A 22,842-nucleotide genomic window follows, 5' to 3' on the forward strand; every position below is an offset into this window, starting at 1 on the left:
CCAAGTCTCCAAGTCTCTGCTCTTATGTCTGCTTGCTCTATACCTCTATCATTTCGGGCCAAATCTCGTTAGAGGGGCCCTCTCACGTTGGCTCTCTCTGCTGCAGACATTGTGGAAATCGACTTCCGAGGTCCTGAGGTGATACCTGTTGACTCAATAAGCTGCTGTCTGCTCCCTCGCTGTGTAACACCCTCTCACAGAACGACCTCTGGCGCATGCTGACTGCTTTGGTTTAACAGGATACGCATGGACTGGCAGGTGCCGCTGGGGCCCAAACATAATCCAAGGCTGATTGTGCATGCCAATGGGCTACTCCTTTGTGCTGTTATTTGTTTGTCTGTGTCCGTGTCCTCCGTGCCATCAAGGGAAATATAGAGACTCATCACGAAGACTGGGGAGATTTGTAATAAGATTCATTTAACTGCCCAAGACTGATGAGGGTATTATGTGCGAAGTGGCTGCCCAAGTAAACAGATGCATTGCAGACTCAGAAAGATGCCTTGTAAGGGACTGGAAATGAGCCATAGCTTTAAAAAGAAGTTGGTTAATCTATTGGCAAAAAAAAAAAGTTTATTAAGGTCAGTGTCAACAGTTAAATTAGATTTCTACTTATTTTTCCTCAGAAGCAAGTTTCCTCATTTCCTCCCTCCTAGATACTAGAAATGGCTCACAGACTGATTTATAGATGTCAGATGTGACAGGACACTTGTGATTCAGTGCAGGAGAGCATTACGTCTGCACCGAGCCTTCCAGACATCAGGTGTATGATTTTGTTGAGTTTGATACAAGCAGGGCTCAGCTGCCAAGAGGCTTGGCAGATCGTGTGGCTGGGCAAGGCTTTTGCTATAACAACTAAATGTGTGTGTGTGTTTGTGTGTGCGTGTGTGTCTGCTTGTGACAGCAGGTGTTGGCGTCTACCCACAACAAGAGCACATCCAGCCCATGCTGCCAGCCTGGATTTATAATGACAGCCTTGTCCCAGGTAAACACTTTTCCCTGAATATGTCCAGTATAATGTCTTAGATATTCCTATTTGACATTACATTTTTTTAAAGAAATCAATATATATCTCCAGTTTGATTGAGAATTCAGTTATCAACCTTTTTGTCTTCGAGCATCTGTGAATAGTTTTTTTTTTTGTTTATTTTTCCTTAGAAATGTTCAAGAAGGTTCTGGAATTCACCATGACTCCGGCAGGGATAGACACCGCCAAGCTCTACCCAATACTAATGTCATCAGGTCTTCCCAGGGAAGCGCTGGGGCAAATCTGGGCGTCAGCCAACCGCACAACACCTGGCATGCTGACCAAGGAGGAGCTCTACACTGTACTTGCACTAATTGGTGTGGCGCAGGTAAACACAGGAGTCACAACAAATTATCCCCTCAGAATGACTTCACTAATCATCACCCACGGCTTTCACAGAGCCTTGCCATAAACTTCACACTGAAATTAGATGGGCTTAGCTAGAAACGCAGAGAAAGAGGCAGTGCTGTGAATCAGCCCAGGGCTTGTGAAGCATTGTAAGCCGAATATATGGCTGAGTCCCCATCAGCTGAGTTTGGCGGGAGGCTTCTTATCATCCTTAGCCTGGGCCTGTCACCACCACCCCTGGGAGGATGCAAATCTGTAGGCAGCTCACGAAACACTGCATGCCACCGCTTCCATGTGAGGAATAATAAGACACCTTTTGGTGATGTAAATCTTCAAGAGCTTTAAAACACAAACAAGATGCATTTTCTTGTGAGGGGAAAAAATGCGAGTCTGTCTGTGACATCTGTTCCAAAGGAACTTGAGTATATTGAATAATTTAATTTCAAACAGACTTTTTTTAAAAAAACATCTTATTTCAGTGAATACATGATGGCATACAATAAAAAGGGTTGACAACAGGCTACTGTGCCATGACACCAATAATGATTGATCATCTTTTTATCATCTTAAAGATTATGTTTATGTATGAGCAGGTTTGAATATGGACATGTTGCTGGCTTAGTGCCATTCGCCAACTGCCAAAATTGAAAGTTCACTTTTTTTCTTTTTTTTTTAAGGTGAGGTGGTGAGGTTTGCTTTCTTAGAGGTAGTTTTCCATCCCATTTTTTTTTCTTGAGAAGATTTGATCAGTGATTGATGCATGTTATGTTTGAATTTCCAGTTTGTAAGGTTGGTCTGAAAGCATTCCATTCAGTCTGCGGAATAATAAAAAATGCATTCCAATATTTAGGATATCTAGAATTTTTTCTTCATATGTTGAAACAACCCCCTAAACTCTTGAGATAGAAAGGATTTTATTAGGAAGGATGTAACCACCCATCTATTATTGTTACGAACGATGTTACAAATGCATCCGTCAGCAATAGTGATGTGGCTTTTAAGCTTACCAGAAAAATATCAATACATAAAATGTCAAAAAGTGTGTCCTGAGTTATAAAAAACTTGGTCCAGCATTTTACCTTCTCTCTCCCTCTCTCTGTCACTTTTCCTCCCTCATACATACACACACATTCTGGAGTTCTTAGTCTGTCTCTGTACAGCCTGTTTTCCTTCCCAACTCTTCGAATACTCCAGTTTTGTCAGTGGAACTCTGTCTATTGAGACCCTATTACTCTGTGAATGTCTCTATTCTCAGTCCTGGCTGTAATTGTACTATTATAATGTATAAAGTTGGCAGTTTGCAGGTTGGGTAGATTTTGGGTGGTTGATTAATCCAAAATTTGCTGATTGGGTGGTGCAGATTGGATAATTGAAACTGAAACGAATCCCCGTCTATTATAAATGGGATACTGCTCGGGCCATACCTTTATGTAAGAATGTAAACAAACACATAATCTCTTATTTAACTTTTTTTCCCTACACCCTCTTATTTAACATATTGTTTTAGTCCAGCCCTCTGCAGCGTCTGGTAAAAAAGATTGGTCTAAATCTAGCTGATGGCCCCTGGTTGGAAATGTTGCTTTAAACCTGTTTCCTTTGTTTCAGAGTGGCCTCCCAGCAATGAATGTGGAAATCCTCAGTCAGTTCCCATCTCCACCAGTGCCCAACCTGCCGGCCCTGGCTATGGCCATGGCCCCCGTCATGCCCCAGCACCAGCAGCCCATGATGACCAAGCCCCCGGTTTCCATGCCAATGCCCACGCCAGCACCACCTGTCATGACCATGACACCCCCAGCACCGACTCAAGCACCCACAAACACCAACTTCATTGCCACATTCCCTCCTGCACAGGTAGTAAGACCATCTCTTTGGATCTGCATTATCTTTTAGCTGATCATAATTCACATCTCACTCACTAACATGTTGTAGGCTCAGGGGACCAAAGGTGATGACGATGACTTCCAGGACTTCCAGGAGGCCCCAAAGGCAGGCGCGGTAGACCAGGCCTTCACTGAGTTCCAGGGGGAGTCCGGTGGAAGCTTTTCCACCACCATCACACCTCAGAACCAAAACAGGTAATGACTGTGAGTGCAGTGGAGAGTAGGCCGCACAATTCATAATTTTTTTAATTTGATTTTTGCAAAATTAAATTTAATTCTATCTCGTACATACATCTTAAAAAGCTGAAAGTTGCAGTTGGTGATTTTCACCATGTGAATGCTGAGGTTACATTACAGGAAATATACTGTATATCTTCAGTTTCCCTCATTATTTCTGTCTCTTTTGGTGCTCTAACTAGTTCTGTTTTTTTCTGAAGAAAAGATATGATTACTTGTAGAGATGAAGGTCTAATACTCTGCCCTCCATGGTTATTTCTAGCTAAGCTATTCTGCATAATATTTGTGTCTAGTGTCGTCTATCTTGGAAACCACACAGTAGGACACACTGTGTTAATATCTTGTAATAACCTTCATGGAATAGCAATGAGTTTGGGTCATCTCTTAATGAATTCATTTCAGTGGACAGTAGATAAGCTCATTTCTTTATATTACTCTCCAAGCCCATATGGAGAGACTGTCCTTTCATGGAGAGAAAGCTGAAAGGTAATTATGCGTTGAAAAACAAAGAGAAAGCAGAACTAAAGTATCTCACATCTAAGTGGCAGACGTGTTTTATAATTCCTCCTATTTCTCCCCTGAAAACATCCGCTCCTTACTGTTTCAGCAATGTAAGGAGTCTTCCCCACAGCCTGAAATTGCTGTCTAATTAAATGAGAGGTTGAAAATCTTGTGTTGGTTCACCAGCCTGAACTGGCAGGCATAACTTACTGTCAGATGTATTGCAGAGAAAAGGACAGAGAAAACTAATATTCACTGGAAAGTGAGTTGAATGAAATTTCTAAATGCATTGTAAAGTGAAATATTTACACATGCTCAGCCTTTTTTTCTGTCACAGTGGTATCATAACATGACAGTAATTGTTATTATTATTTAATTTGCATGAGATACATACATACAGAATCAACATTCACTTAAATAAAAAACTCAAATAAAAACAGAGAGTGAAAACAATAATTTGTGGTTATATGGGGTGTTATGATCTGGATTACATAACTGCCAAGTGAAATGGCATTTTTGTACACATTTAACAAACTATATATAACAAGTTGATTAGAAAGCTTCAGAGGTGCTGGTGGACAGATGTTTTTTCCCCTATTTCCAGCATTTTGCTGAGCCAAACTAACTGACTGCTGTAACTTCCTGTTTAATTTTATATTTGACAGGTGTGTGAGTGGTATCAGTCAACTCTTCAAACTTTGAACAAAAAAACAAATAAGGGCATTTCTCAAAATGTCAAGCAGTTCTTTAATGTTAACTTGGGTTAAGGCAAGGTACAAGTAATAGACTTTCACTAGACATGAAATGGATTTTGAATTAAAAAAAAGCACAATTGCAAGAACTGATTTTTATTGGCCTGAATGTAATATGGCTACATAACTTCAGAGAGGCTCAGATGTTTGATGAGAAACATAAACAGACTGCACTGATAACTGGACAAGACTTCAGGAAAACTAACAGACATGGTGATTGCCAGTGACTGATATGCACTATATTTGTGGCAGTCTTCTGAAGTGTGTATTTATGTTCTGTATACTCAAGTAAAGCAACTGTTAAATTAATTGCCAGCCAATTTAATAAACTTGTGATCAGTTTTTCTTCAAAGAAAAAAAAGTGAAACTTTCCTTATTTACAGCTTCTTAAATGTGAATATTTTCTGGTTTCTTTACTTCTCTTTGATAGTAAAGCATATTTGGGTTGTGGACAAAAACAAGACATTTGAGCATATCATTTATAAAAAAAAACCCAACAACAACCATTTCATTTATTAAGAAATTAATTTACTTATTAACCTACAATGAAAATAATAGTTTGAAAATAATAGTTTGTTTCAGCCCTACACTTACCCTCAGCTTCCATTAGCATCACTATCACCGTAATGGTACGATGCTAAGTGAAAAAGCTTTTAACAAACACTCACCAAACTTTTTGAGCCCCGGGCAAATGCTCAATCAGCTTATGGGGATTAAACTTAGCTATTGAACCTCACTCTTTCTGATGTCTGACTATAGCTATTGTGTCCCTGCAGTGCACCTGCCATGCTGACTCCAGTGTCTGGTTCCTCGTCCGTCGCCGTCACATCCTCTGATAAGTACGCTGTCTTCAAGCAGCTGTCTGTGGATCAACCTGCAGAGCCTACACCCCCTGCCTCAGGTACCTTCAGTATGTCACATTTGGTGCATGTTAGAAATATTTTATGCTTTCCATGAAATGATACAGCCAAGTAAACCTTGAGCAGAAAAATAAAATAGGTTAGGTAATGACTTATTATCCATTTCTATCCACCTCCATCTAGCATTTGTATTACTTCATTACCTGGGCATCACCTACTGCAACTTTAAGACTACTTAAATTACAATGCAGAGGAAATGATTTCAAGAGCAGCTCAACTGGGGGCACAATCAGTTTCATGGGATTTTTTTAACCACTTATAAACTCACTGGTCCTTTAACAAAATATAGAGTACCAGTTTGCCATAGCAAACTGCATTAAAGCTACAGTAAGTAACTTCTCGGAAAATAACTTCGTATCATGCTTGCTAAAACTGTCACTATATTCTAAAACAAGTAGATCAGACATAATCTGTGAAAAAAATCATGCCTCTCCTCCCCTTCCTACTGTTAAACGGTTTGACTTAAGGTTGCTGGGGTTTGATGCCTGACAGCAATTTAATAGTTGTTAAAGTCGAGTCAAACCCCACAAAAGGGATATGTAAAATACACAATATGAGTCACAGGAACCATTTAAAAATTGCAATGTTACTGGTTGAATTCCACCCTCTTGAAAAAATCACAAGACCACATCTCTGAATGTAACAACAAATATATCAACACTCAAATAATCAGTTCATCCAAGGCTGCACAGATCAAATGTACAATCCACAAAAAACTTTGTTCCAGTTTACCCAGTACCCGCAGGATTTGAAGCACAGTCACTTGTTCACAGTTCCTTCAGTTCATCACAAAAGAAAGTTTCCCACCAAACAATGTATTTCCCAAAAGCCAGTATAGTTAGTTAGTTCTTAGTTTCATCCTCTTATGTACTTACAGATTGTCACGCAGAAGTTAACAGGTCAGAAAAATCAGGTCACATTAAGGACACCTGGCTAGGATTTCTCGCCTGCCGATCCTGTCTCCGCTCCCAATAAGGAACCACAGGGAATATATGCTATGCTATATGCTATGGTCCGAGCCTTATAGGCGGCACAATCCTTTTACATCAAAAAGAAAAGCACCCATGAGGGCTGTTAACTAAAACTTTGACTGACCTGCTGGGGAGAGATTGCCCTTGCACTTGCTGCTCTTGGGTGAACTTGCCAACTCCCAAGTTGTAGAGGGTGGGCCTTGAGACAATGAATGTGTATGTGTGTACTTAGCTGTCACAACTACTTCTAATGGCATTTATTAAAATCTTCTGTGTGCACCAAAAACAACCAATCAGAGCCATGGAGTCTGTAATGCAGCTGTTAATCATGTCAATCTCTGCTCGTGAACTGTGGTTAAACTGCCAAACAAGGTTGTGACCCCACCGTTATGTTGGATACATTTGACATAAGTGCCAAGCACCGCCCACTGGCTGGAGCAACTATTACAGCTGAACAGTATACTAAAATATGTATGTAAAAAAATTTGAGATGAAAATTGGGCAGTGCAGTAACAGAGTCTTTATTCATATTTGATCAGCCCTGCCTAGTTTGACAGTTAAACTGTAGTTCATGCTCAGTGATTGACATGTGTAATGTTTGTTGGAGGCTTCTAGAAGTGCAAGAAGGCAATTAAGAAGGCAGATGAATATGATTTTCCACAAAGATTATGTCTCTACAAAAAGGTTTAAAAAAAAAAAAGTTGCCAACTACAGCTTTAAGGCAGCAACTGCTCACTTCATAAATACTTTTTTTGCTCATACTTCACCCCTTTCTTTTTATTTGCTTTAATCCAGATATTGGAGACAAATACAGTGTCTTCAGACAGCTTGAGCAACCTGCTGACAAGAAACCAGTTGGTAAGAAACTCAGTCACCATTTCTTACAGTCTCTCCCTGTCTCCAGAAAACCACCAAATTTGCAAATGCCTTTTTTTTTTTTTCCATTTATGGGTATACGTGAGACAAATCCCTTAGGCCTTATTCTCTGAGATGGTCCCTCATGTGATTTAATATTGTGTTTTTACTCGGATATACTTCCTTGTATATATACACATACTTGGCCAATAAAGGTGATTCTGATTCTGTGAAGTTGTCAGATCACTACAATTCCATATTTTAATGGCATTTTTGTTATACTGTATCTTGTTTTGTAAGCCTGCAGTGTTGATATCAGTGTGTTTCCCGTCCCTGTTTCATTAGAACAGTTTGCGATGGGGACAGCTCTTACAACTCCAGTAAGTCATACTTTGCGGTGACCTTTTCTTGGCATTGTCAGGCTCCATCTCCTTAATGAGCCCATTAGTTACCTCTTTTCTCGCGTACACCAGCAGTGTGAACAGATTCTCTGTTTCAGTCCATGCATATATTATACCTCAGTGGAGTAACAACTGTTTAAACACAGGAATGCATTCTGACTTCTTTCTTTGTGGTTTATACAAGAAACTTGTTTCAAAAGATTTGAGACAAAAAGATTCTGTTCCAAAAATATTTCTGCTGCTCTTTTAATAGCATATTTAGAGTTTAGTCAATGCAAAAAACAACCATCTTAACTCGTAATTTCAGTTTTTATCAAATTTTAAAAATTGTCAGCAAAAATGCAAAACAATCCACTGTATACAGACTGTATAATAAAATCCTAATCAACATAAGCAAACTAGAAAATATTTATTTTTAACATACTCAGTTACAGTTTATCACATAATCTCACACCTTCTGTTTTACATAAACTTAACTATTCAGTATAAATACTAATATTAAATTAATTTTAGTGTTTTGCTTTCATATTTACCCTGGATATTTACCTACCAAACCAAAATTAACAGTGGTTTCCAAGATTGTAAATTCAAACCTGTCTTCTCCAAACCATTTTGAAATCTAAGGAAATATCAGAACTGTTACAAAACAAAGCAAAGCTACTCAAATGTAATTAACTGGAAATGTAATTTTCACTTGTTCTGATAGTTATAGACTACAGTGTCACCCTTAAGACTGATTTATGGTAGGACGCCTGACACTTTTGAAGAGTGTTGCTCGACAGATATGATGCATCTTTGACAGAAAGAGGTGTTCGCTATACTTTTCTTATATGTTGTGCACCTAGATCATTTTGTTATTTTGAGGACAGTGTTATAGTTTGTTGCACAATGTGAGTGGTAGTGAGAGATAATAGACATGGGATAGTATTTTTTAATCCTGACCGACTCTGACCTTCATTCAACAGAAGTGGCCACCTCTCCGCAGCAGCTCCTGGGGAGCTGAGAGGATAGAGGCCAGCCAAACTGCCTTTACCAGGCTGACTGACAGCAGACATTTACTAAACCAAAATATTTTTCATGCCAGCTGAGGGAAAGAAATCATTAGTGTTTGTATTTATTGATTAATTTATTTTATTTTCACCCCTCCATACAAAGTTAGTGGAATCTGCTGCTCACAGACAGACTGGGAGCTGATCAGTCAATGTAAATAGTATGGTTAATAAGTTAAAAACGCGTATGCAGGATGTTTGTGTGAGTTTAGATAGCTATCTGTGCAGAAGATGCTTCAATGAACGCAGCAGGAATAGGTGAAAATGGTTAAAAAACCGCAGGTGGTCTTTGTTTAAATGTGGATGACATAAAACCTTTCGCTGGAGCATATATTGACAAGGATGTGCGACTGTCTAATTCATCAAAAGTGTGGAGCGCTCTACTGTAAAACAGGCTTTATTCTCCCTAATTTTAAAATATACTTGAAACTTGTTTCTGAAAAGCCAGCCTGAAATGCTGTAATAGCTTTGGCAGCAGGTTGACCCCTATTACATTACAGGGAAAAATTTCAAATAGAAAGTTGAGGGATTTTCATACTAAAGGAGACAAAGTAACTTGTTAAGATGGACCCTTTTTTTGCAGAATTGCTTCATCATGTTCTGTACCAGTGCGAACAGTTCATTGCATGGTATTGCAGAATCTTAGTGTAGCTTTTTGTGCAGTGATGTGTGCTGTTGATTGGACTCTCCGAAGCCCACTGTTCATCAGAGGGCTGGAAGTTTACCACAAACATTCACAAAACGACAAGGCCATAACTAATCCAGCAGCTTCCTTTCTTTTAGGATTGTAAAATGACAGATTCGTGGCTGGTACAGCTGTCAGTTTCCCATTTTGCCTTTCTGTCATGATGTTTTAATGATCTTAAGTTGTTCTCTCTTTGATTTGCAGAAGGATTTGCAGATTTCAAGTCTGTCAGCGCTGATGATGGCTTCACAGACTTTAAAACCGCCGACAGCGTCTCTCCATTAGACCCCTCAGACCAGGCCAAGATCTTTCAACCTACCTTCCCTTCTACTTTCCCAACCTCTCAGTCTCTACAACAACTACCGCAGCAGCAGCAACAGCCAGCAGTGTCTCTTTCTCAGCCCAAAAATCCTCTCAACATGGCCGACCTGGACCTTTTCTCTTCTATAGCTCCCTCTGTTCCTGCCCCCACTGAGACAAAACCCAGCACATTCCCCTCTGTGTCTGTGCCCCCCTCTCTGGTGCTCCTACCAGGTGGAGCCAAACCTCCAGGGGGCAGTGCAGATGATTTTGGTGATTTTGCCCTCTTTGGCTCGTCCTCTGATGCTGCTCAAGCTTCAGCAGCAGGAGGAGCTGTAGCAGCGCCTCAGGACGACTTTGCAGACTTCATGGCGTTTGGCAGTTCTGGCGGGGAGCCCAAAGGTGAGAGCAGCAGCGTGGGGGTCCAAGGGGAGACCTCCACTCAGCAGCGGCCCCAGCAGAGCTCAGACAAGTACGATGTATTCAAACAGCTTTCTCTCGAGGGAGGTCTGGCCTATGATGACACTAAGGAGAGTGGCGGCGGTTCCTTCTCTTCACTCAAAAGCGATACAGATGACTTTGCCGACTTTCAGTCCTCGAAGTTCTGCACAGCGCTCGGGGCTTCAGAAAAGACTCTGGTGGACAAGGTGGCCGCTTTCAAACAGGCCAAAGAGGACTCTGCCTCTGTCAAGTCCCTCGACCTCCCGTCCATTGGGGGGAGCAGCGTAGGAAAGGACGACTCCGAGGACGCACTCTCAGTACAACTGGACATGAAGCTCTCGGACATGGGCGGGGACCTGAAACATGTGATGTCGGACAGCTCTCTGGATTTGCCGGGTCTCTCGGCCCACCAGCCCCCCGCTACAGGTGAGGAACTAGTGCGATTGCTCTGGTGAGGACCCACCCAGCCACACATAGTATTAATTCCAAGGCCAGCAGTGGCCTCTTCTCCTCAGTGCCCACTTGTGAGCACCTGACAGGAGGTCAAAGGGCAAGTCATGAGGTCCTATTTGAATTGAATATGCTCAAATACTGAAGACAGACATAACACTACATAAATAACATATCAGACTAGATGGATCATATCGGTCATACTACATTTCATCATTCATCTCATCTTATTTATTTATATATTTATATATTTATTTGAATCCATAGTCCTTTCTTTTTTTATTTCCATACTCCTTCCTCCCTCCATTTATATATTGTAATTGTAATGACAGAAGGTCTGAGCCAATATCTCTATTTATTCACAAATGACGAGTGCCTGGTTTTGATGTGTTGGCAGTCATAGTTCCTAGACGAGGTCCCCGGCTGCTGTCTGTGTGACTCGGATAAGCTTTCTGTTTGTTGTGTCCACGCTGCAGCGGCAGACACCTCCCTTCAGTGTACCTTTTGTCTCCACAGGCTAAACGCCGTGTGTTTATGTTGTTGACGTGTCGTGCAACGCAAACAGAGAGGTTGAATTGAATACAGACGAGTGCAGGAGGGTGTTAGGGTGACGATCCTCTTGTTTGTTCTAATCACAGGTTTTGCACAATAGGCTGCAGCTTACCAAAGGCATCATCTGTAAGCCATCATTCACCTTTTAACTGTTGACATTTGGTTTGTGCTGAGTGCATAATATGATTTTGATTAGCTGAGAATGAATTGTTTCCATAAATAGGGAACAGAAAACAAGCGATTTTGAAATAGGGCAACAATGAATTTGTGTCACAAAGCAGCTGCAATACAATTTTTAGGCCAGAGTGTTTGAGTGGGAGTGTGTGCTTTTTGCGTCTTTTTGTCTGTCGGCTACTGTGTTATCCTGCAGTATTTCAGGCTTACCATGCAGTATTACTTGGATCAAGTGGCCCTCTAATTCTGAGATAATAAAAGTATGTTGGCTTTTCCTCCCCTACCTCACATCCATGAAATTGGAGTTAAAGTTTACATAAAACTTGTTGTTGTCGGGTCATTTATTCAAAGAAAATGGACCCAGTTTTGGTAATAATCAGGTAATGTTCATGTCAGACCGTGCTCTCTCCTCCTCTCTCCAGTTCTCATCATTTATTCATCGAGCATATCACCTTCCATGTCATGGCTCATGTTTCATAGAAAATATTCAAGATCAATTCTTAATGTAACCTGAGGCGGCATGTAATTGTTGTCAGATGAAAGCCTTGCAACTCAAAATATTTGTGATTTACATTTTTTAAAACTTTTATGAAGGCATTTCTGGGGTTTTAGAGCGATGTATAAGTTGACAAGGTCTTCACCTGACATCAGTTATGCATCATGCATTCAACTTTGTACATGGACAGCAGTTGTTTCTAAGCTTTTAAGGTCCAGTGCATAGGATTTAGGGGGATATATTGGCAGAAATGGAATTTATTATAAACAATATGTTTTCTTTAGTTTATAATCTATAATCACTTGAAAATAAGAATTGTGTTTTGTTACAAGAACATGAGCCATTTATTTTGCAGACGCTAGGTTGCACCACCATGTTTCTACAGTAGCCCTGAATGGACAAAGGATATACTGGCTCTTGATAGGGCCATTTGCGTTTATATGTCAGCCACCGTAGCTAGCAACGGTGGCTGACATATAAACACAAGCATTCTGTGTTTTTACTGGTTTAAATCTCTAGATCAGGTAGTTTTGGAGTGGAAGAGACCTCTTTAAATAATTCAGCTCCCAGCGAAAACTTCCTTAACATCTGGATCTTATGTTATTTGGGAGAAAAAGTGAGCTCACGTTATCAGCTGCTAAGTTAGCAGCCTGTCTCTCTTCAGCTCTCCGTAAAACCCCCTAAACAATAAACACTGAAGGCATTCTAACCGGGAGACGTTTCTGCTGGTTGCCAGTAAATCCCCCAAATCTTGCACACTGTTCTTTTAAGTATTTCCACATACTAGTTAATTAAACAACATGTATGTCATATCATTTCGTCATAGGCATTATTAATTCCTCTTCTTGATCAGAAGATATCACAAATGTAAACATCCCCATTGCCTTATTTCAATTTATGTACAGTGGTTGAACGAAATCCGGCCCCTCTCTGTATTGACAGCTAATGTGTTCAAACAAACAGTCCATGGAGCTGCAGCAAAAACAGTAAGGCTACTGCTGATAATAACAGTACCCAGTTTAACATCAATACATTCCTAAGGATCTTTTACTCCACTGTAACAGCTGCTCCAAATTCACCCTTATTTATCTGATGTTGTTCTCGGAGAGCTCTGGGACTGTTTTTTAAGTGTAGCAGGCCAAGCAGTTTGAGCACCTCACCATGCTTTGCACTGTATTTCTGGACATGTACACACTCTTAAAGAGACAGTATTTCTTTTGTGAGGTTCCTATTGAGGAATCTGATTTTATTTTTATTTATTTATTTTTTTACCGTTATCTGTGAAATTGCAGCATGAATTATCATGTGTGGCTCTACGGTCTGGCTCTCTGAGAACATAATGACGTTAGTATTACCCTTCCTGCCTTGCTTTTTGCTGCAGTGTGCCTGCCTTTTCAATTTGTGAAATTGACAAGAACATCAGACAAGATACCATTTTATGCATAACAGTATAGCAAGTTGTTTTTATCAGAGGGAAAAAAAGTGTATACATAGAGATTTAATAGTGTATTTTTATTACAGGAATACAGCTCTTATTATGAAAGACTCCTTGATCTCGTTGTGATTTGCCAACTATGTAAATTAAATGTAGCCTACAGTATTTAGTAAGATAACAATATTTTAGGTTAACATTCCAAACTAAACATTGTTGTCTTGAGTAATGATGATGTACTATTATTTAGGGGATCATAATAGTTTGTGCACATTAGCCTGCTTTGACAAACAATCACTGTAGCAAGAGAAAAAGGATACTGTCTCTTTAAATCTGTTTCTGCATCTATGATTGGATGTAATTAAGGTCCTCTCTGGAATGCCAGGTGTAAGGATGGCCCTCTTTGTTTTTCTGTAACCCTTTGAGTGCTTGAATAAGATCACGTCACATTTTGACATGCAGATAATTGCAGATGTTGTGATCATCCCCTTTTATTTTGCTGCTAGAATGAAAAGCAGGACTAAAATCTTTGTCCATAATTTCAAATGTATAAAGATAACAGCCTCTTAAACTGTGGCTTTTAAGTCCTCAATGCTCCCAACGTGCATTTTGTTTACAGCCTTTTCAAACAAGCATTGATTTTTGGGATGCTCTATCAATTTTTCCCCTCAGGTCCTCAAAGGGTTAATGCTTCCTGCCTTGAGCTTGTTCTTTGAATATATTTTCAACCTGGCTCTTCAAGTGTTCTGTACTTTTTTCCAAAACACCTGTTGCTTTACGTCCTAATAGTAAAACAGAGTTTGTCATCTCCCCCAGAATTACTGATTTTAGTCTGTGAATGTGCCTTCTCATTCTGGTTCCTGCTTCTTTATCCTAGGATTCTCTTTGTTTCACCTTCGCTGTTTGTTTTCTTCCTTTTTCTCCTAACTCTGCATGCCCTTGTATTCTAAATGACTGAAAATCTAATTTTACAAGTGTTAGTTTGACAAACCTCTTGTAATGATAGACCTCTTTCACAGTACTTTGTGACCTTTCTCTCTTTCTCTCTACTCATGTTGTCGTAATAAATATTACTGTTGGTATTGCTGAAATGCGTACCGTCTTATTTTCTCCTTTCCTTTTCTTGACAAGACGTAAAGTGATCTAATGACAGAAGGCTTACAGCGCTAGGTCCTTGTCAATTTCACAAATTGCTTTTTGTATTTGAGGGTGCTGTCATGCAAAATAGGAAGGGTTCAACAAAGTCGATTTGTGTGTTTGTGAGTGTGTGTGTGTGTGTGTGTGTGTGTGAGATAGACCTGAATACTAAAGTGTTTACAAATGTGTGCAAGCTGTGTCAGTTAGTATCAGTCATAAACAAACTGATCACAACACAAACAGACCAGACGTAGTGACAGGAAAGATCTTTTATTGATGTTGTGTGAGCCTTGAGACGAAATCCTTCAGGTTGCATTTAAAGAGATCAGCTCTGATTATTGTTAGGAAAGCTGTTTGTCACTGATGAGAACAGCAGCTGTTAGCCAGAGAGGTGGGAATCATCCATTGCTGAGAGGCTGTGTTAGTATTCATTATGTTTCAGTCAAATGATGGCAGTTATTTTCTTCTCATAAACATGATTCAGCTCAGACATCAAAACAACTTGTTTACTGTTTGCAAGAGGATATTTACAAAACTCAAAAATGTGGCTGAGCGAACGTGTTATTGTTACAACAATAATTAGTCAGACACTAGTATAATGAAGAAGAGAGCATCAAAAGTGAGCTGAATAAGGATGTATGTGATTGCCTATGTGTTGCAGAATTTATTTTCACATCTTAAACATGTAGACTATGGGGCAAAAGAGGATATTAGTGGGTGGTATTTTATTTTAATTTTACTTACGGGTTCAGTTTCCGGGTGTTGAATGATAAATACATTGAGATAAAGTTAAAATAATTATAATTTAATCTACTTGTAACTACTTGTAGTTACTTTTTTATATATTTTTTTTATTTCTGACTGCTGACTTCATGTCAGATCTTATATGCCAGCTAGAAAATATAAGCTTCAACTAAGAGTGTTTTTAAAAGGCACGTTAACTGTGGAGATGTGCTGCTCAATATAATGAGAGTTAACAAAAAAATTTTATGAACTGAAATTGTTTGTACATGTGTGAAATATCCCAAAATGATCAAATGTGCTGCCTATCGTAATTATTTCAGCAGCACATGGTTATTATAGGATATGCAGTTTCAGGTTTGGCTGCAAATCTTTTGGTTGGGTTACAGGAGTAATTGTTCATATGTGCAGATGGTGTTGCCTGTGTGATATTGCACATCAGAGTTACAGTTTGGTAGCAGGTCTTTAAATCAGACTACTTGGGCGGGGGCGTTTTAACAACATATCTCATTCTTATCACTATTTTATATGCAGTATAGCATAGCTGATGCTAAACAGGATGCTAGTAAAGAGGGTTGGTTCCTCTTAATAACAAAACAATATGTTTTCTCACCTGTAGGTGGCCTTTAATTTTAATGTAGGTAGCTCAGGCTTTATCTGTACATGTTAAGATTGTGCCCTCTTTTCCAGTACAATGAAGGTGAATGGACTTCTGTTTGTTGTGCTCAAGAGATTGAAAAATTCCAAAAGCAATGCTCTGGTTACTCCAGATAATTCACAGTGTCTTCATTAGAATTATTTCTTTGAACATTTCTCCAATGAAACTGTCCACAGTAAGGTGTGTGGATTATCCTGTGTAACCTGTGACATTGCTTTTAGTAAGAGAGACTTCTTTTTATTTCTTTTTGTTTTTAAGTTCAATTTTTAATTCATTGCAAACTACAAAAAAAATTACATTGACCCCTATTTAATTGGACGGAGGCAGAAATGTCACAGATCAAAACCTTTGCAAAAAAACTATAACTACCTGCTAGACAACACCAGAGGGAAATCAGGGAATATGCTTTGGGATTTAGGTGAGATGAAGTTCAAAGATTCACAAAATTTACAAATCTTAAGTTTTTGTCATCTGAAAAAAAACAACAACCTTGAACTATAGAGAACTAACTTGGTGATACTATAACCAAAATCTCAGTCTGTCTTCAGACCCATTAATGTACCTCCTATCCTGACAGCATATGTGCCATTCCTAGGAACCATTGGTATGTCTGTGTTGTCATTACAGAAGGAGACGACATGAAATTTGACCCCTTCGGGACATCGGCCCTCAGCACCCTTGCCAGCTATGACTGGTCAGACCGTGAGGAATGTCTGCCCGGCGAGGTCAGAAAGTCACAGGGCTTTGAAGGAGCTTCCCTTCCATCTTTAGCGCCAGCACAGAGGAAGGAGCTGACCTTTGGCAGCACAGAGAACATCACAGGCAGCTCCGTAGCAAAGATCAGCACCACCTTCCCCACTGAGGATGGCTCATCCACAGATAACAAGTTTGAAGCCTTTGCTGATTTTGGCTCTGGCGAACAGGGAGGTGTCGATGATGAGGACGACTTTGGGGACTTTGCAAGTACTGTTTCTGAAAAGTCAGACTCGCCCCCCGCCACTGCTGAACCTGGCTCAGAGGGAAACCAAAGTGAGCCATCTGATGAGTTTGGAGCCTTCCAGGGGGACAAACCTAAGTTTGGCAAGTCCGACTTCCTCAAAGCCAGTGCTCAGACCAAAGTCAAGTCCAGTGAGGAGATGATCAAGAACGAACTGGCGACCTTTGACTTATCTGTTCAAGGTGAGTCAAAATCATCATTTTGAACCCAGTATAACAATTTGTTTCACTGATTTATCTATGTGCAATTTCGACTCTGAGAACATTTGATTGGCAGTTTTTACTTTGACGTTTTGTAAACCAATTAATCAACAAGAAAATTATTAGCACATTTATTGATAAAGAAAACAGTCATTAGTTACAGCCCTAAATTAGTTGTTAAGAATGTACACTGATCAGTCACAAGATTAAAACAACTGACAGGTGTAGTGAAAAACACTGATCATATTGTTACAATGCAATTTTCTGCTAGGAAACCTTTGTTCATGTGGATGTCACCAGACTTAGTTCACCTCCTCAATGCAACAGCACTACCTGTTGGCAGTAACCCTTTCAGCCAGACAGTGCACCATGCCACACAGCAAAAACTGCTCAGGAATGACCTAAGGAATGTGACTAAGAGCTCAAGGTCAACCTGGCCTCGGAATTACCCAGATCCCAATCCAATTGAGCATCGATGGGACATGCCAGTTCCCTACCTCGCAACTCACAGAACATAAAGGATCCACTGCCAGTCCATTGATGCCAGACACCACAGGACCCCCCTGAGATCTTGTGTCCATGCCCCAGCGTGTGAGAGACCCCACCGGGGATTAGACTCGGCTCTGACTTGTCAAGCATGGACACAGGACCTCTGGGGTACGGGAACCTTACATGGATGCTTAAATTGACACCCAGAGCTCTTTGTCACATTCCTCTGAGCTTTCCTGAGCATTTTTTGTGGTATTGTATGGTTCATTTTCCTGCTTGGGGGGCCACTGCCGCCTGTGAGGCAGTGTACTTGGTCTCCTACGGTGTCTGGGTGGATAGTAAATGTCAAGCGGCATCCACATGAATGCCAGCACCCAAGGTTTCCCAGCAGATCATTGCATTGTAACAAGGTAATCATTGTTATAGCGTTTTTTTTTTTTTAATGTTGTGGTTGATTGGTGTATATATAACATACCGAAAAATGCTTCATAGTCAATCAGAACCCAAAATAATGTCCTTAAAATGGTTTATAAAACCAATCTGAATATTAAACAGAGAAAAGCAGCATATGCATATGTGCACAATTGAGAAGCTTGAACAAGTGAATGTGTGCATTTTTGCTTACCAGCTAATTTTCTGTAAATCACTTGATTCACTTATTAGTTTCAGCTCAATAATGTGATGGAAATGTTAAAATAGTGACTAAAAAGATTACATGCACTTCATTTACACTATGACTCTACTGGCTGACTCAAAGCCCTCAGCCCTAAAATGGCGCAACAACACTCTTCAGGCATCTCCTCCCTCCCCATCCCCCATGTTGGGCTCATCAGATCTGTAATAAAGCTGTCACACATTAGATGGCAGTGTTGAGATGACAGCTCTGCTCTAATGGTAGCGACTGGTGAGATGGATTAGCAGAGGCCGACAAATCCATGAGCACAAATTAACCGTATCCACTGAAAGGCTGTTCGTTTTTTAACTGCTGTTTGCAGGTGTCATGTTCCACGAATAATTTATCAGCCTTTCCTGGGCTGTGATAAACGCCCATTTGCCCCGTAGATTTATCTCCCAGTGCTGGATTTAATTTGTGTGAGAAAGAAGGCTTTACCTTCTCTTCTGCGCCCAGTGGAACAGTAATCTGATCATAGTGGGATTTGTGGGTGGTGGGGAGGATGACGCATGTCTCTGTGGGTGGTGGTGGAGGGGGGGTAGATTACCTGTGTCTGGACAAACCACACACATGCACACACTAACTGCCAGCCCCACTGGCATAGTCTATGTTTGTTGTTGTACCCTGCCAGGATTTGTCCGCCTGTGAGTCCCTATGAATAATTCATACCTGCATATTTGTGCCTCTGTTTTGTACGTAATTATTGTTTGTCGTAAATTAAGTATTTACTCATGCGGTCCTTGTCCGAGAGGAATTAGCTGCAACAGAATGAAAGTATGATGATTGCAAACAAACAGGTGCATATCTCAAAATGAGTCATCGCCATGGATTACTAAACTGATATAGAGGAACAAAATAAAAGTTTATATATGTTTGTGCTTCTCACTAACATATTAAATCTCTCTTCTCTCCATTGTCTTTCCTCAGGCTCCCACAAACGCAGTCACAGTTTGGGCGACAAGGAAATTGGGCGTTCACCCCCGTCTCCGGCTCCTGAGCAGCCCTTCAGAGACAGATCTAACACGCTGAGCGAGAAGCCTGCCCTGCCTGTCATCAGGGACAAATACAAGGACCTGACTGGGGAGGTGGAGGTGAGGAGGGTCCAGTGTTAACCACGCTGCATGTTAACGCTGTTATCACCCGCCAGATTTCAGCACAATACTCATGACTGTGAAAGGCAACAAAATGCAGACATTTCCTTCTGTTCTCTTTCCTTTGTGTTCATTTGAGATAATTTTTGCTGTGTTGTTGCAGGAGAGCGAGCGTTACGCGTACGAGTGGCAAAGATGTCTGGAAAGCGCTCTAGAGGTTTGTATTTGTTTGCGTCCTGTGTCTGACCTTGTCCCACAGAGAGACTTAATTGTGAGAGTGACAATACAAATGTAGTAGAATAATTAAGATAACTAAAACTCGCTGAAATGTTTTTCAACCTGAGGGCATTTTTCTTATTAGGTACGCTCTGGGACAAATCATTTTCTTTCCCCCTGCAAGCACACCACTACAATTTCGTTTTAAGGCCATTTTAAAGAGTCAAAAATCGAAAAAAGTCTGCACACCTGAACGTCTGACAGGTGTGTCAGAAGGAAACTTGAACTTGAATTTAACTGAAATAACTCAAATGCACTTTATCGCCTTTCACGTTTTGAAAGATTGTAATGAGTAAATATTCCAGAAATAACTGAGACAGGGTGTGAGGCTTTTTTTTTTTAAAGATGTGAAAAAATGCAAATTATCTTGATTATGTCAAACACAGAAAAGGTCTCTCATAGCCAAAAACTAGTCCTTGTCAAATCAAACTTTAATTTGTTCAGGAGAACCTGTCAGAAACAGCATAGACTTACAGGCTGAGTTGAGAATTGTGACCAAAATGTATGTATAGCCCCTTTCCCACTGAACAAAAAAACCCCACTAGCATTCGGCTTTTATTTTTAACAGGAAAGTTACAAACAGCACTCAGTCCTGTGACGCATGTCTTTGCAGTAGTCACAGGTATTTTACAGCTTCAGCTTTAATTGGCACTGAACGGCAGTGATGGAAATATGACACCCAGGTGGACACGCTAATTTTAGCCCATTTGACGGCACTATGCAATGACAGGCCGCTACAAAATACCATTCATCTCTGTCCAAGCAGTTCTTGCAGTGACTTTGAGAGAGAGACCAAAAAGGTAACATATATGAAAAGTAGTAACATTATCACTGGCCGCCATGCTGCTTGTTAGTGCTCAGTAACTTGTTTTCTGACCTGTCCAAGACTCTGAATGTGATACACCACAAAAAAAAATAGAAAGGCATACTCGTCAGATGCAGAGTCATTTTCCTGCTTTAAAAATACCTGCATACATGCACTAATTTTGGTAGAAAATGGGTTCATGTGTTCACTATATGCTGTGTCATAACGCTGTCTTCTGTCCTCCCACATGAAGGTCATCACCAAAGCCAACAACATCCTCAACGGCATCAGCAGCTCCTCTGTCTGCACTGAGGTCATCCAGTCTGCTCAGGGCATGGAGTACCTGCTGGGTGAGAAATCACATACCACACACACACTCATGCTCACACACCACCACAAACAAGTCAGGCTGTTAAAGAACCCCATGTGTGGCCTTACACCCTCTGAAGGACAGAGTGGACAAGATTAAAACAAGCTCAGGTGTGATGGCTTATCTCTGCCAGGTCCCACTCCCTTATTGTGTTTCTCTGCTTTTAATGAGCTACGAGTGGCAAGCATGTTACAGCAAGAAACTGAACTGAAGTGCGACTCCCTGAAAATGGAACAGAAAGAACAGCAAAACGTGTTGTTGTGATTTTTGTTTTTGTGTATTTTCTCTGACAGGCGTGGTGGAAGTGTATCGCGTCACCAGGCGTGTTGAGCTGGGCATCAAGGCGACAGCTGTGTGCTCCGAGAAGCTGCAGCAGCTTCTGAAGGACATCAGCCGTGTGTGGAATAACCTCATGGGCTTCATGTCGCTGGCCAAACTTGCTGTAAGATGCTCCAAAAATATATATAAATATGCTGCTATTATCATCCAGATATGTTTTAACCTGTCAAGTGTTAAGGTAACACACATGATGATAGAACACTGCGCGTCAGTTTGCAATTAAAAGGCTGCCAATAACATAATGAAATGTTAGTGAATCCAGTGTTGTCAGTCCATTAGCTTAAATTCAATGCGTCATCGAGCTGGTTGGGATGATAGGCTGGTGTTCAGATCAAAGCGGGTGACAAGGACTTTATAGATTTATTTATCCAGCTGTCTTCTGCCGTCTGTAAAGCAGAAACAAGACTGTCCTCATCAACAGCAAGAGCAGTATCTCGAAGAGGGAGAGAAAGAGGGACAACAAAATGGAACTAATGTTTAATTGAAGCATGCAGGTAGCTTTTTTAAAAAGAAGAAATATATTTATGCTGGTTGTGTTTGTTTTTACTCCACATAGCTGAAGTCAAGCAGAGTCTTTATAAAATGTTGATGATGCTCAGAGATGTTTACTGTACGATTTGTTCTCAGTGCTGTTATTATAGGAATAGAAATGACTACATTTTGCCCTGCGGCAGGAAGTCAAATTTGTTTGTGTGTGTGTGTGTGTGTGTGTGTTTTTGTGTGTTTAGCCTGATGAAAGCTCCCTCGATTTCTCCTCCTGTATTCTGAGGCACGGCATCAAGAATGCCAAGGAGTTGGCTTGTGGGGTGTGTCTGCTCAACGTCGATGCTCGCAGCAAGGTTTGTGCAAACACACACAGAAAAAACGTTGGTGGATACATTTTAACATAAATATTCGTACACAGCAAATAACAACTGACATTTTTTTGACTTTGAAACGTTTTGCAGAACAAAGAAGAAAGCACTATTGGACGTCTGTTTAAACGAGTATGAGACATTCAGCTGTCAACCAAATCTCATTTCGCTCTTTCCCACTGGGGGCCTCGGGGGGCCTATTCTCCTCTTACCCACAAGCCCTGTAGGGGGCCAAAGTGACAGGATTCACTTCTCTCCACTGCTCCTCTCTCACAGTCAAACAACAGTTGTCTGTACAGACACACACTGCAACAGAGAGAATCAGCCAGAATCACATTTAGAAACTTTAAAAGGTGGAACAATCCACTGGTTGTTAAACCACACCCTTCTAAGTGATTGCTGCCATGCCTGTCAAACTTTGGTTACCACATGGCACATATGTTTGTAATGACTCCTTTCAGACACAAGTGTAGACAAAAGCAGCTTGACTTTGTAAAGCAGGGACTCAACTTCAGTGACTTAACAGAAGCAGTTCCATCATAAGTATGACCAGAAAAAATATTAAAAAACAGTTATCCTGTTCTAACATAATCATATTTTATAAGTATTCAAAAGAGCAAGAAAGTCTGCTGAGGATGGAAGGAAGAGGATGTGGATGGGTCAAACAAGCAATGGACTTTCATCCACGAGACTGGCGTCTGTGTCTCATGTTAAACTAAATCTCAAGGAAGTGAATTTGATAAT

The 22,842-nt window shown here is 40.5% G+C and overlaps 1 protein-coding gene across 1 annotated transcript in view; it reads left to right on the plus strand.

Moving 5' to 3' along the window:
* The window catches only part of synrg (synergin, gamma), a 43,565-nt gene extending 21,045 nt beyond the window's left edge, over positions 1 to 22,520 (plus strand). Inside the window, exons 10-23 of the mRNA XM_042486978.1 lie at positions 905 to 982; positions 1,156 to 1,352; positions 2,978 to 3,223; positions 3,302 to 3,447; positions 5,519 to 5,643; positions 7,429 to 7,491; positions 9,828 to 10,790; positions 16,632 to 17,183; positions 19,291 to 19,454; positions 19,618 to 19,671; positions 20,789 to 20,885; positions 21,199 to 21,347; positions 21,973 to 22,083; positions 22,192 to 22,520. Of these exons, the coding sequence (XP_042342912.1) occupies positions 905 to 982; positions 1,156 to 1,352; positions 2,978 to 3,223; positions 3,302 to 3,447; positions 5,519 to 5,643; positions 7,429 to 7,491; positions 9,828 to 10,790; positions 16,632 to 17,183; positions 19,291 to 19,454; positions 19,618 to 19,671; positions 20,789 to 20,885; positions 21,199 to 21,347; positions 21,973 to 22,083; positions 22,192 to 22,236 (2,990 nt within the window). The 3' untranslated portion in view covers positions 22,237 to 22,520. The remainder of the gene's footprint in view (positions 1 to 904; positions 983 to 1,155; positions 1,353 to 2,977; positions 3,224 to 3,301; positions 3,448 to 5,518; positions 5,644 to 7,428; positions 7,492 to 9,827; positions 10,791 to 16,631; positions 17,184 to 19,290; positions 19,455 to 19,617; positions 19,672 to 20,788; positions 20,886 to 21,198; positions 21,348 to 21,972; positions 22,084 to 22,191) is intronic.
* Positions 22,521 to 22,842: the final 322 nt, after the last annotated feature.

The sequence above is a fragment of the Plectropomus leopardus genome, chromosome 5 (genome assembly GCF_008729295.1).
Source record: "Plectropomus leopardus isolate mb chromosome 5, YSFRI_Pleo_2.0, whole genome shotgun sequence".
NCBI lineage: Eukaryota > Metazoa > Chordata > Actinopteri > Perciformes > Serranidae > Plectropomus > Plectropomus leopardus.